This window comes from Chinchilla lanigera, unplaced genomic scaffold (assembly GCF_000276665.1).
Source record: "Chinchilla lanigera isolate Chin_1 unplaced genomic scaffold, ChiLan1.0 scaffold00112, whole genome shotgun sequence".
NCBI lineage: Eukaryota > Metazoa > Chordata > Mammalia > Rodentia > Chinchillidae > Chinchilla > Chinchilla lanigera.
In genome coordinates, this window is record NW_004955513.1 from 1,748,050 (window position 1) to 1,761,290 (window position 13,241).

Genomic DNA, 13,241 nt, shown 5'->3' on the forward strand with positions numbered 1-13,241 from the left:
TCGTTCTTGGAAATGATGATCTAATATGATAGAATCAGCAAGATTTTATCTTCAAATTAAAAAAAAGGGCTGGGGCTATAGCACAGTGTGAATCCCTTGGTTCAATCCCCAGTACCACCCACCAAAAAAAAAAAATCAATTTCAAAACAATCATACTTCCAGAAAGGGGGTCTCCAAACTTCCTCCGTGAAGAGCCAGACAGTAACTGTTTTGGGGGCCACATATGGTTCCTGCTGCATAATCTTTTTACAACCCTTTTTAAAATGCAGAACATTCTATGGCAGTACAAAAACAAGACACAGGGTAGGGAGGCTGGCAAGCTTGTAGTCTGATGACCACTGTTCTATAAAGAAAATATACCTGCATCAGAGAAAGATTTGTTAATCTTCATACAAGAAATGGAACACTGATCATTAATCATAAAAAGCTGATGTATTTATTATGTTAAAAACACAAATTCTTGTTAGTAAGAATAAAATAAAAAATTTTAAGGCATAATCAAAAGAGTTAAAATGTAAGCCAAAATGGAAGGATAGCTTACACAGTTATACAAAGAGCTCCTACAAATTATCAGTAAGAGAACACAACTCACAGAAATGAACAAGAGCCTGGATATGCACTTCCCAAAAGAGGTTACTCAAGCATCTGCTATATACAAGGGAAAGCGTTCAACCTCCCCAATAAATCTATTGCAAAATACAACCACCACCAAAGGCCATCCATCCACAAACTCTATCTATTGCTAAACTGAAAATAACAATACAATTAATTGCTAAAACAGAAAATAACAATACAAATGTGTTGGCAAAGACAGAGCAATGTGACCTCTGACTCCGTGCTGATGGGATACAGCGCTTGGCATTCTCTACTGAAGCTGAATTCAGTATACTCTAAGACTCCACAATCCACTTCTGGATTTGGGCTCAACAAAAATGCCCTTATTTCTAAGTGCAGTAAAGAGCACAGTAGCCTGCTATCCTTTTAAAAGACCTGCTTGTGAAGCTGCTTTTGGCTGGCATCTCGGACCTGGGACTTTAGGACAAAAGCACATCATACAGGAATGACTGATAGTGTCTAACCTGTGTATGAAAACAACACAGCTGATGCCAGACACCTCTCAGGAGCCTAGAATTTTGGTCTCTGCAGGGCCTCTTGACTGCAGAGTCTCTAAAAAGCATGTCCAGCAGACATGTCACATGTGGCTGATGAGGGATTAAGCACACTCTGTCAGCCTCCACTAGGAAAGGACTCTTGGAGGCTTGGTTCCTTCTAAACTCCATCCAAATGTGCCTTTTCCCTCTGCTGATTCTGCTGTCTTCATTCACAACTAGGTCACCGCTGTGGATATGCTGAACCTTCTGTCTTCTCAGCGCATCATCAGATGTGGAGGCAGGTGATGTTAGGGAACCCACACATCAGAGGTGGGATGAGAACTGGGATTTGCAAGGGCACTCCTGAGTCACTAAAAGCAATGCTGGGGAAAAGGAACATCAAAGGGCAGAGTGCGACATTTGGCTGGTGCCTGGGTAGACTATGAAGTCATCTAGGGTGTAAGCAGCAGCTGAAATGCTGTTAGGAAAGGTAAAAATTATCTATGGGATGTTTTTTTGGTTTTGTTATTTTTGGAATGAGGAATGAACCCAGGGCCTCTACAACGAGCCTCATCCTCAGCTCCTTTTTAAATACTTTAAGACAGGGTCTTACTAAAGTGGCCCAGGTTGGGTTTGAACTTGTGAACCTCCTGTCAGTCTCCTAATGGCACTACCACACCAGGCTTTCCCTGTGGAATTTAAAATTGATCCAACTCCAAGAGAGCTAATTAGCTGGACACTCGATTAGCTCCCCCACCTGATTTGGCCATGCTGGCTAAAGTGAGAGGAAAAAAGCATAGCCCAGGTAATAATGAGTGGCTGATGAAAAATGTTAGAAAATAAGGAAAATAAACCCAACATACACAACTCACACAAACACTCTCTCTCTCAAGAGTAAGTAAAGTCTAGTAGTCAAATGACATACCAAATCTTAATGGAATTCTCTCTGAATGGTGAAAATTTGTGGATAGTATTTATTTTACTACTGGCTGGTATTATCAGGGTAGTCTATTATCAAACTACTGTAGTTTTCTCCCAAAATATTCTCATTTGCTCACTTCTCTCTTACATGCACCTACAAGACTGGACAGAGTCCCACGGAGGGGGGCAAAAAGAGGACTTATACATTTCAATGAGAAAGAGTCTGAATGTCTGATTTCTTTATAACTAAAAGTGCTATGCGGCTCAGACCAATTATGAACCAACAAGAATATGATGTTAGACTTGTGAAGAATCCAGAGACTACTATGCAACCCCTAAGCCCTTTCACCAAGCTCTTTCCCATCCCCAGCTTCCACTGATGTTTCAGGATTCTAACTATAGAATTCTAACTAGAGTGGGGGAAAAGCACGAATTTTATATTCACCATCATCGCAACAGTCTCTTAAGACTTTAAACATATTTGCTATAATAAAGTGCAAGTTTAGCTTTAAAAAGCCTATGTCGCACAGTTTGGGGACGTAACTGAATGCTAGAGCACTTGCCTACTAGTATGTAAAAGGCCCTGGGTTCAATCTCCAGTACTGCGAAAACAGAACCAACCTATGTCTTAGAAAATTCAATTTATGTTGATGTCTCCTCTGAAGCAGAAATCTCCAATTATTCTTTCATATGTTTCAATTTGTGTAAGAAAGACCTTACCTACAAATTCCCAGGTTTTTTTATAATCAGCCGGAAATTTTCGTAACTGCAACTCATAGAAATTCTCTTTATTTGGAGAGCTCATCCATTCCTGAGCCACCTAAATAAGCAAAAACAGCAAAGTGAGAAAGCAAAAACATTCTAGAAAACCATACTAAACAGTTAAACTTCCAAAGTAAGCAAGAGTTAAAATCCAGAACCTAGAATCCCAAGTGACAACCTAAGTATTATTTTGCAGCAATTTACTAAAATAGTCTAAAACTGCTCTATGCAATTCAGTAGCCATTAGCTTACTGAGGTTAAAGTGAATTAAAATTATACAACTTAAAAACAGCACTCCCAGTTAACTAGCTGCACTGCCTGTACCCACAGCTCCCGGATCACTGCACTGCAGGCTGCAGATGTGCGCTGCTGGCTGGCAGAAGAATGCTCCCTCTGACCACAGCTCCTCAGGCTCCGACAGACTCCAGGGTTCCTGCAGACCTCTGCGATTTCTCACCAGCACATCATATAATCCTGACAGTTTCTAAGATGCTCTGTACCCATCTCCCAAGTTGCCAAAGCTCCAAACTCAGAAGCACCCTTGAGTCCTTGAGTATCTTCCCAGAAATAGAGGGACACTCCCAAGCCCAAACTTACAAAGGAGACGACTAGCATAAATCAAGCCATTTTATACTCTACATTTTTTAAACAAGTTATTTTAGGCTTTAAGGGTTTTAATCAAACTATACCATTTTAGCCTTTTAAGTATTTAAATCTGTAATTGGCCTCTAATGCAATATATCACCAAAGACTGTTGGTGTCAAGCTGCCTCTGCCCTAAAAGGAGCCAAGACTCCACAAACGTTATGCTGTGGACAGGGTGTGAAAATTTACTCACAAGGTTAGATTCTGATCAATGAAAGTTATTATCAGTTTGTATCACCCAATTCCACAGCAAGAGTACACTGCAATATAGTGACAGGATCATCTTCAAAAAGGCTTGTAAGCCACATGTGGAAGCACATGCCTGTAATCCCAGCATTCTGGAGGTGGAGGTAGGGGCTACAAGTTCAAGCCCAGCCTGGGTGACTTAGTAACTCAGCAAGCCCGTCTCAAAATAAAAAATAAAAAAAGGACTGGGGAAGTAGCTCAGTATGAAAGCTCTGGGTTCAAATCCCATTACCAATGAGACTAGGGGGAACAGTCTATGTTCACAGCACAGCAATATTCACAATTGCCAAAACCTAGAAACAATAAACAAATGGAGTATTTCTATTTGGACAGTCATCTGAGCATATAGTGGAGTCTCACTTGACAATAAGAAGCCAAGAAACAGCAACACAAGCTACAACACAGATGAATCCTCAGAAGCATAGTAACCGAAAGGAGCCAGATGCAAGCGACCACACGCTGGATAGCTCTACACATATAGGATGTTCAGAACAGCAAATCCGTATGGGACAATGAGTAGGTTAGTATTTGCCTGAGACTGGTGGTAGGAATATGGTGCGACTGCAAACGGCACAACAGATTTTTACAGTACTGTGGAAATGGTCTAAAACTGGATCATGGTGATGTTTGCATGACTGTAAGTTTACCGAAAACAATTCAACTGTACACTTTGAAAGGGTAAATTCTATGGCATAGTATTTCTCAACAAAACTATACAAATGCATCCTGCTATACACAACAAAGAGCAAGAAAGAAAAGGTAGATCAATAAAACATCACTGCTCACCTCAGACATGAAATCTGCTTGAGACTGCACAGGTGACCTCAGACAGCTCCCATATCACAGGAAGGAGGGGAGAAAACAGGAGGCTAGACAGCAAGAGCTCTGATGTCAAGCCAGTGACTGCTGTACCTCTGGAGCTATCACACAGAAACTCAGCTAGACGTAAACTCCTAATGAATATATTCTGTACACTAATTCACTGGCTTGTACACTTGATGCAATGGTTTTATGTTCACAGCCCATTTGGATCTAGGAAATTAAAAACTTATAAACGGCAGGAGATAATCTTTTTCACACTAAATAACAGTAAAGTTAAAAGAAATCCACTAGGGAAGAGAAAGTGGGTGGAAGTCTTGAAGACACAGGGGTAGGCAGAGAGTTCATAAACAAAAACCAAACTGCAGGGGAAACATTTCAAAGAATCAACAACTGGGATCTCATGTCATTGAAAGGTTTTTGCACATCAAAAGAAATCACGAACAAGGTGAAAAGAAAATCCACAAATTGGAAAGAAATTTTAGCCAACTTCCCTTAGACAAAAGACTCTTGTCTAGAACATATAAAGAATTTTTAAAAATCAGTCCCCCAAAATTCAAAGACCCAGTACAGAAGTGGGCATTTGAGATGAAATACACACTTCTCACACAAATACAAATGGCAAATAAATACATGAAAAAATGTTCAACGTCATTAGTCATTTGAGAAATGCAAATTAAAACAACACTGAGATTCCATCTCACCCCAGAAAGAATGGGTATCATCAAGAAATCAACCAACAACAAATGTTGGGGTGGCTGTGGAGAAAAAGGAACTCTTCTCCACTGCTGGTAGGAATGTAGACTGGTGCAACCACTGTGGAAATCAGTCTGGAGATTCCTCAGCAAACTAGGATTAGAGGTCCCATTCAACCCAGCTACTGCCCTCCTGGGTATTTTTCCAGAAGAACTGAAAACATCATATCACAGCGATAAATGTGCACCCATGTTTACAGCAGCCCAACTTGTAATATGTAAATCTTGGAAACAACCCAAATGTCCATCAGCTGAGGAATGGATAAAAAAAGATGTAGTTTTTTATACAATGCAGTATTACTCAGCTATCAAGAAAGATAAACTAGACGCTTTTATAAGCAAATGGATGCAACTAGAGACCATACTCATTAGTGAAATAAATCAGATTCACATGTGTAAACATCGTATTTCTTTCCTACTGTTAAGAACCTGAAAGAGTAGAATCTGAAAGGTACGATAGATATTGTGAAAGGGAAATGAAACTGCTCAAATAGGAAGGAGCAACTGGGATGAAGGAGGGGAGAGGAAAAAAATATGTATATGTATACACAGGATAGCTAGGCTAATTGTACAACTAGTATCTGTTGGTTTATCGAAAGGAACTGTAAATGTGTAACTGCTTGATCAATCTTGAGTGCCTATATCTGGTCATATGTGCAACCATTTTGAAGATGACATTAGGCAATGTAACAACCACTGTTAATACCTATCACCATGTTTTGAAATTCTGTATCATTTTTATTGTTCTCTACGCTGTTTTCTTTATGTATTTGTTTTTGTTATTTTGGGTTTTTTTAAATGAAAAACAAAATTTATATGTATATATAAGGATAGCTGGAATAGGTGTATTGCTGATGTCTATGATGCTTAAAATTTTCTTTTTTTTTTTTGACTAATTTTGCACACTTGAACCTGGTAATCAGAATGACTGATCTGAAAACAATATGCAGTATAAGAACCACTGCTGAACTCCTACCATCTTGTATGGTGAACCTCTGCATCATTTCCAATGTTTTTTTTTTTTTTAAATTATTGTGACCGTCTTGATTGATCAATCTTACATTCTTACGTGTGGTGGACTGAACAACTTTGTTGAAGGTAACAGTATATAATGTAGCAACCACTGTTAATTCCTATCATTTTGTTTTGAGGTCATGTATCATTTTTGTTGTTTTTGTGCTGTTTTGATTTTGTCTTCATTGTTGTTGTTAGCATCTTTTAATTTAAAAAAAAAAAGAAGAAAAGAAATCTACTAGGTTAAAAGGATGAAAAATCATGCAGATAGTGAGAAAACAACTTCCCTGAAAGTAAGAACATTTAGAATATATATAAGCTAAGATGAGGGCTAAGGATGTGGCTCAGTGGTAGAGTTCTTGCCTTGCATGCACAAGGCCCTGGGTTTCATCCCCAGCACCACACAAAAGAAAAAAATAAGAAACTCCAAAAAGCAGCAAAGCTAAACTGTTATATAATACGTATGACATGTACAAATGTAAGAACTGAAATTAACGTTCATTCAGTGGCTTATCAAATATTGAAGGACAGCAATAATGCTGTAACCATCTTACAAAACACTGTACCTAAATGAATACCAGGGTTCTTCTCGTTGCAGGAAAGAAAAATACCTAGTGAAGCCTCATTGTCCAATGAAATATGAATTTTCTTTTTTCCCAGTAGCTCTGGAGAATGGATTATTTTATAAAACAATATTCTCTAATAATGTGTTAACATTTTTCAGATCAAGTATTTTAATATTATGGTTTGATAAAACTATTTCACATTACTCAATGCACCTGTTATATTGATATGGTTTGTGTTACCAAGAAAATTCTCCCAAGGAAAAAAAAAAAACACATTGAAAAACCAGCTGTAGCCACGTACAGTGGCACATACCTATAAATCCAGCTACACAGGAGGCTGGGCCAGGAGGATCTAAGTTCAAGGTCATCCTGGGCAATGTGGTTGGACCCTATCTCAAAAAGTACAAAACTAAAGGGATGGGGCTGTAGCTCAATGGTAGAGCACTTACCTAGCATATTCAAAGTCCTGGATTCAATCTTCAATATCACAAAACAACAGCTGTTTCACTAGGGCAAAGAAATTTCTGCAGTACTGGCTTAGTCCACAATAACCAAGGCTGTCCTTACATTCCATGAAATAAAAGCAAACAAAACCCCAAAAAGGACAACGGAATCAGCATTCAACCCATGTCCTGCCCTCCCTTTCACCACATTCCAGTAAACTCACTGACCTGGGTCCTAGATGCTCCTTTTCAACCGCATAGAACTGGTTATCTCCTTAGACCAATTTCTTACTAGCACGCCCATAACAAGCGAGCTACTGCACACACGCACATCCCTTCCTAACCTCCCAAGAACCACACAGCCACTGCCTTTCTTCCTGCTCACCTTCATTGCACAGGTTTCCAAAATACTCCCTCCAACCATTTCTTCTACATCTGACTTCTGTCTTAATTGTGACTGCCCCAAATCTGTCCTCCACTAAACTAAATGACTTCCTGTCACTTTCCTTCCCTTTTAGATCACAGGTAGAGCTAATCCACAACTTCAGTTCTTGGCGCCCTACCAGGATCGGTCCAGGCAAGGCCCTTTTGACTGAACCTGTCCGGTATGCCTATACCATCACAGCATCCACCTTGGACACCATTATTCCATTATGTTTGGTATTAGTAGCACTGAAAAATCTAACGACATGGGTATGTCATTTATACAAAACAGTACTGTACTATAAATCAGTCTTTTCCCCTCAATCAATATTTGGGGATGGGGGCACAAGGAATTGAACTCAGGACCTTGTGCTTGCAAGGCTGGCACTGTGCCACTGAGCTGTATCCCTGGCCTCAATCAACACATGTTTAAAGAGCCTTCAGGTACTGCCTGCTGCATAGTACATTTTCCCCAGAAAACAAACACTACGTTTTACTCATCCTCTCTTAGCTCCAACTCTGTAAACTCCTATACACAAATCCCTGTGGATGGCCAGGTGCACATATTCACCTGACGAGTATACCTAGGAATAAGACTAACACTACTGAATCATAAAGGACAACAAGCTGTGGCTCACCAATCTTACTATTTCAGAGTAATACTTCACATACTTATTATTGCTGAGACAGAATATCTGACACCCGAAGTTAAATGAGAAAAGGGTTATTTAGTTCAGTTTGGCAGAGGAGCAACTGTTCGTGGTGGCAGAAGACAGCAAAAGCAACAAAGGAGCACAAGACAAGCCTCCTTCTGTCCCTTATACTGTATCCAGTCTACTGGGATTAGGGTGGTGCCAATCCAATCAGTGGGCCGATCCAGCAAACACCCATCCCTAATCCCAGCACTGCGCTATGAATCAATCACACACTCTAGATTCAGCCACCTCTGAAAAAACCCTATGACTGCACAAGGTTTCGGGGGGGGGGGAACATCTACACACAAATCATAACCACCACTTAGGTTTTCCCTCCTAGAAGTTGGCTATTTGTTGTCCATCTACTGACTTCTCTATGTTTTTCTGTCAATTTACAAAAGTTCTTTATGTATCTTAGTTACTAGTATCTTGCAAATCTCTGACTATTTTAACTTTCCTCTTCCGATTAACTCTGAATACGGCAATCCTGTAATCCTGCAATTCTGGGCTGGATTTCTCTGTGCTACTCAGAACAAGCACAATTAAAGCTCATGAAATACTTGTAGGATATTCCCATTGAACACTGTTGGACCACAGCTGTGAAACCACAGATAAAAGAGGGTTAATGTAGGTGCTCAATTAAAGTACATGGGAAGAACAGATCTAGCCTAATTTTTTCTCCAATGGAGAAGGCCAGTTTTCTCAGTACCCCTTTTCCACCCTTTGTTTACTGATTTGTAGTGTCCTCTAGGTTGCCATACATGCAAAGTGCTCATTCTTGGGGCCATGGGTCCCCACTCTGTTTCACTGGGTTGGTCTTTTCCTATGCCACTCTATTTGTCTACTGCTATGATGTAGAAGTATCTATACATTAGACAAGGCAAGTTTGCCTACTACCCCAATGATGCTCTTCTTTTCAACTTTACTTTTCCTTACAAATTTTAAAGTGAGTTTATCAACTGCCTCAGAATACTTTTGCCTGAATTTCAGCTTGAATTATGTAAAATTTTTGGTTAATCTTTACAGAGTGAAGTTTTCCCATCCATGAACATGGCACCTCTCTTCATTCTGAATAAAAGACTAAATATCCTCTACTAGAGTTTATTTTTTTTTGTTCGGGAAATTGAACTCAGGCCCTTGCACTCGCCAGGCAGGCGCTTGTGCCGCTGAGCTATATCCCCGGCCCTATAGCTCTTAAAATATAGCCTTCCCATGCTCTCCATAAATGTCTCATGTTTTTATTATTAGGCTAATTCCTAAGGGATCTGCAGCTTTGGTTACCATCAAATACATTTTCTTTCATATTTTTAACTGGGTACAGCACTCTATATGAACGCTTTGTGCAGAATTCATGTACTCAAATACTGATTCTACTGGGGTTTCTGATTTTCTTTTTTTTGGCGGGGGTGGGGGGGTGTTGCCAAGAATCAAACTCAGAACCTTGCACTTGCCAGGCAGGCACTGTGCTGCTAAGCTACATCCCTGGCCCCTGGGGTTCCAATTTATTACCTCAGTTTATTTTTTTCTCTTTCCCAAGATCCTTAATACATATCTATTAAGCCTCCTCCATTCACCCAACTGTTCATTTTCCATTTCTTCCCTTACACCTTATGGGAGATTTATTCCATCTGTTTGGCTAGCTTTCTCACTTTTTACAAGCTATAGCTACACACCATTCGTTCTGTTTACTGAGCTCTTTAACTAGTCTTTATCTTCCATCCCCATGATCTCTGGTTTGCTGTTCTCTGTGGTTTTCCTTCCTGCTGCCAGTTTCCAATGTTCTCTCCTCTCTTTGGAAAAGCTTAATTTGTTTATGATTCCTGTCTTATTCTGACAACTCCACTAACTCTGCCTATCTGTCCTGTTCAGTTTGTTACTTTTCTTTTAGAGAGACTATATACTACAGGAGCATTCAAACTGGAACGAGCTAGACAGGTACCAGGGAATAAAAGGCTAACTCCCAGCACCACCTAGCTCTGTGCCTCTGCTCACGAGTGCAGGAGGAGTAAGCATTTCAGCATTACAATCTCTTCATGCACCTGGTACTTCCCATTCCAAATTCTGATCCCCTCAGATGTACTAATCCAGCCCTAGGGATGTGAGGGAATGAGGAGACAAGTGGACGCTCAGGAACCAAGGAATACAACTATGTTTCAGAGGAGTCTGGTACACTGCCCCTCGAACACTATCTGCCGCTTTCGGCTGGCAAGAGCTAGCTGCAACTTTCTGGCCTGCCCCACAATGTAGTATCAAAACAGTGTTCTAGCCCACAGTAATGAAAAAAGAAAAACAGGGTAACTTAGAACTTCCTTTCTACCCCAATTCCCATCTGTGAAATTCTAGTTTGGTCTGCTTTTTCCTCCCTACACTGAGAACCTAAGCATGCCCGAAGGCACCCAGCAATTTCTCACAATACTTGTTAGTCTGACGTGTTCGGCCACACCCTTGGCTTTGACAATGTCACTTCCAGGAAAAAAGAAACCACATCATGAGCTAATCAGATGCTTAAGCCTCAAATCCAAGAACCATCCTTTTTCTCCCATATCCACTGCATTACCAAGTCATTTTTTTTCCAAAATCTACTCCCAATATATTCATTCCTCTCTAGTTCACAGCTACCACCCCAAAGTGAGCCACCATCGTCTTCCTCCTGGGCCACTGTCCATCTGCTGTATCTACGCTTGCCTTTCCACCTGCAACACAGGGTGACGGGGAAACCACAGCCTGGGACGTACTACTGCTCCGCAGTCCAAATACTGGCCACCTCAGACTTCCTAAACCTTCTCAATGAACGGAAAAGAAAATCCCAATGTGCAACTTGTAAAGCTGTATACTACCTGGCTCTTGACTGCTTCTCCAATCTTAATTTATTTCTCTTTCTCCCTCAACTTCTCTCCAGCCATACCAGCTTAATCCTTTTCCTCACAGACACAACGTAGTTCTCATCTCAAAGTGTTATTTTCTTGACACCCCAACCTACTCCCTGTACAAAACACTTCTTTGGCTCTCAACCAGTTTTCAAGATCGGCTTCCCACTGTCACTTACCATATTGTATCAGCCTGTTTTATTTCCTTCACAGAGCTCATCACAATCTGATAGCAGGCAATAAGGAGGCAGTCTCCCTAACGAAGGGCGTCAGCACTGAGAGTCAAAGTTGGTGTCCCTTCCTGCCTGCAGCCATCCACACACTGCACCTGCACAAAGGTGACACAAGACTGCAGGCAGAGACAGCAAATCTAAGATTGAAGACTAAAATGCCTATCAGGACTGACTACAAAAATGTGGCCCCTGACATACAGTGCACATTTATCTAATATGTTTACGATTAAATACAAAGACTGAAAAACCAAATATTTCTTCTATCAGCCATATTAATATACAAAACTCATTTTTTTTTCTTTTTTTTTTGAGACAGGGTCTATATAATTCAGGCTGGCCTTGAACTCACTACATAGCCCAGACTGGCCTCAAACTCAGAGGTCCTCCTGCCTCAGCAGGTGCTGGGATTACAGGCATGCACTACCATGCCTGGCACAAGGCTCATTTCTAAAAGTTTCATTTGTTCTTTCTTATCTTTTCTGTTGAGGGGTAATTCTACATAGTGTTATATCCCACTTTCAGTAATACATATCACCTGGATAACCAAACACCACAACTCAGACCCTAAGGATATCAACCAATCTCTTTTTGCAACAAGAGTCTATTGTCAATATAGCATTCTATTAACAAAGTGAAAGTGAAACATCAAATACATCAGAACAGCACTGATGACCTTTGGTCTAGTACTGTGGTTGATGCTATCAGCAGCTGATTACAAAGACTAAAAATTAAAATTAAATAAGGTATTCTGGTACTACTAATAACTGTTAAACTATAAATGCTGAAACAATTTTGTTGTTAGTTTAAAAAAATAAACAGGTAGAACTTCAAAGTTTAAGAATGGTAGGTTGAACACAAGCATTTGCTTTAATTCCTCAGGAAACTCCATGAACACACCAAAGGGATGTCTAAAACCAGTTACCCATTAGAACAAGGACAACAGAAGAAACAAGAGCATCAAAATTTTGAAAGCTAGAGAGCAGATCAATAGTAACTAGCTGCTGGTCCAAGAAGCTAAACTCCAACAGGGAAGCAATCAGAAGTATCTTTCTAGAAGGGTGATTGCAAGCTGACTATGCTGAAGAACAGGGAATTAAGAAAATGTTTCTGTACTAAGTGTTGGATCCTTCTCCTTAACCTATAACCTGATCCTAGCCCTCTTCCAACATTCAACTCTTACGTAGGTCTACAGCTGCCAGGGTAAGTGTTTCAAGATTCTTTGGGAAATCTGAACTTGAGAGGAAAAAAAGAAAAAAGCGAAGATCAAAGACATTGACGTAAGAGCAGGGATGGGTTTCCTAATGAAGCACCAATGGTCAGCAAGCCTATCCATGCTAAGGGACCCTTCTGATCGTATTCCCTTCTGTAGTGCCACCATACAGGGGATCATCCTGATAAAAATACTGTTTCACCTGTTGTCCTAAGCTTTTCTTTTAATCTGTCAACATTCATATTTACCTTTTTCTAATGTTTTAAAACATGGAAATTTATTTCACACAACCATAATTTACCATTTCAAAGTGTACCACTCAGTAGTTTTGAGTACTACTGGTTTACTCACTGTTATGCAATCATTACCACTACTTAATTCTAGAACATTTGTATCACCCCCAAAAGAAACCCAATACCTACTACCAGTTAGTCTCAATTTCCCCTCCACTCACTCCCCGATTTACCATTCATCTGCTTTCAGTCTATATGGATCTGCCTATTCTGGACAATACATATGGGTGAAATTATGTAGCATGTGGCCTCCTGTACC

General features: G+C 40.2%; 1 protein-coding gene across 1 annotated transcript in view; it reads right to left on the minus strand.

Annotated features, from left to right (window-relative positions):
- Setx (senataxin) overlaps positions 1–13,241 on the minus strand; it is a gene marked incomplete at its 5' end in the record, with an annotated part of 57,702 nt that overhangs the window by 29,618 nt on the left and 14,843 nt on the right. Inside the window, 1 exon segment of the mRNA XM_005408377.2 lies at positions 2,733–2,832. Within this exon segment, the coding sequence (XP_005408434.2) occupies positions 2,733–2,832 (100 nt within the window).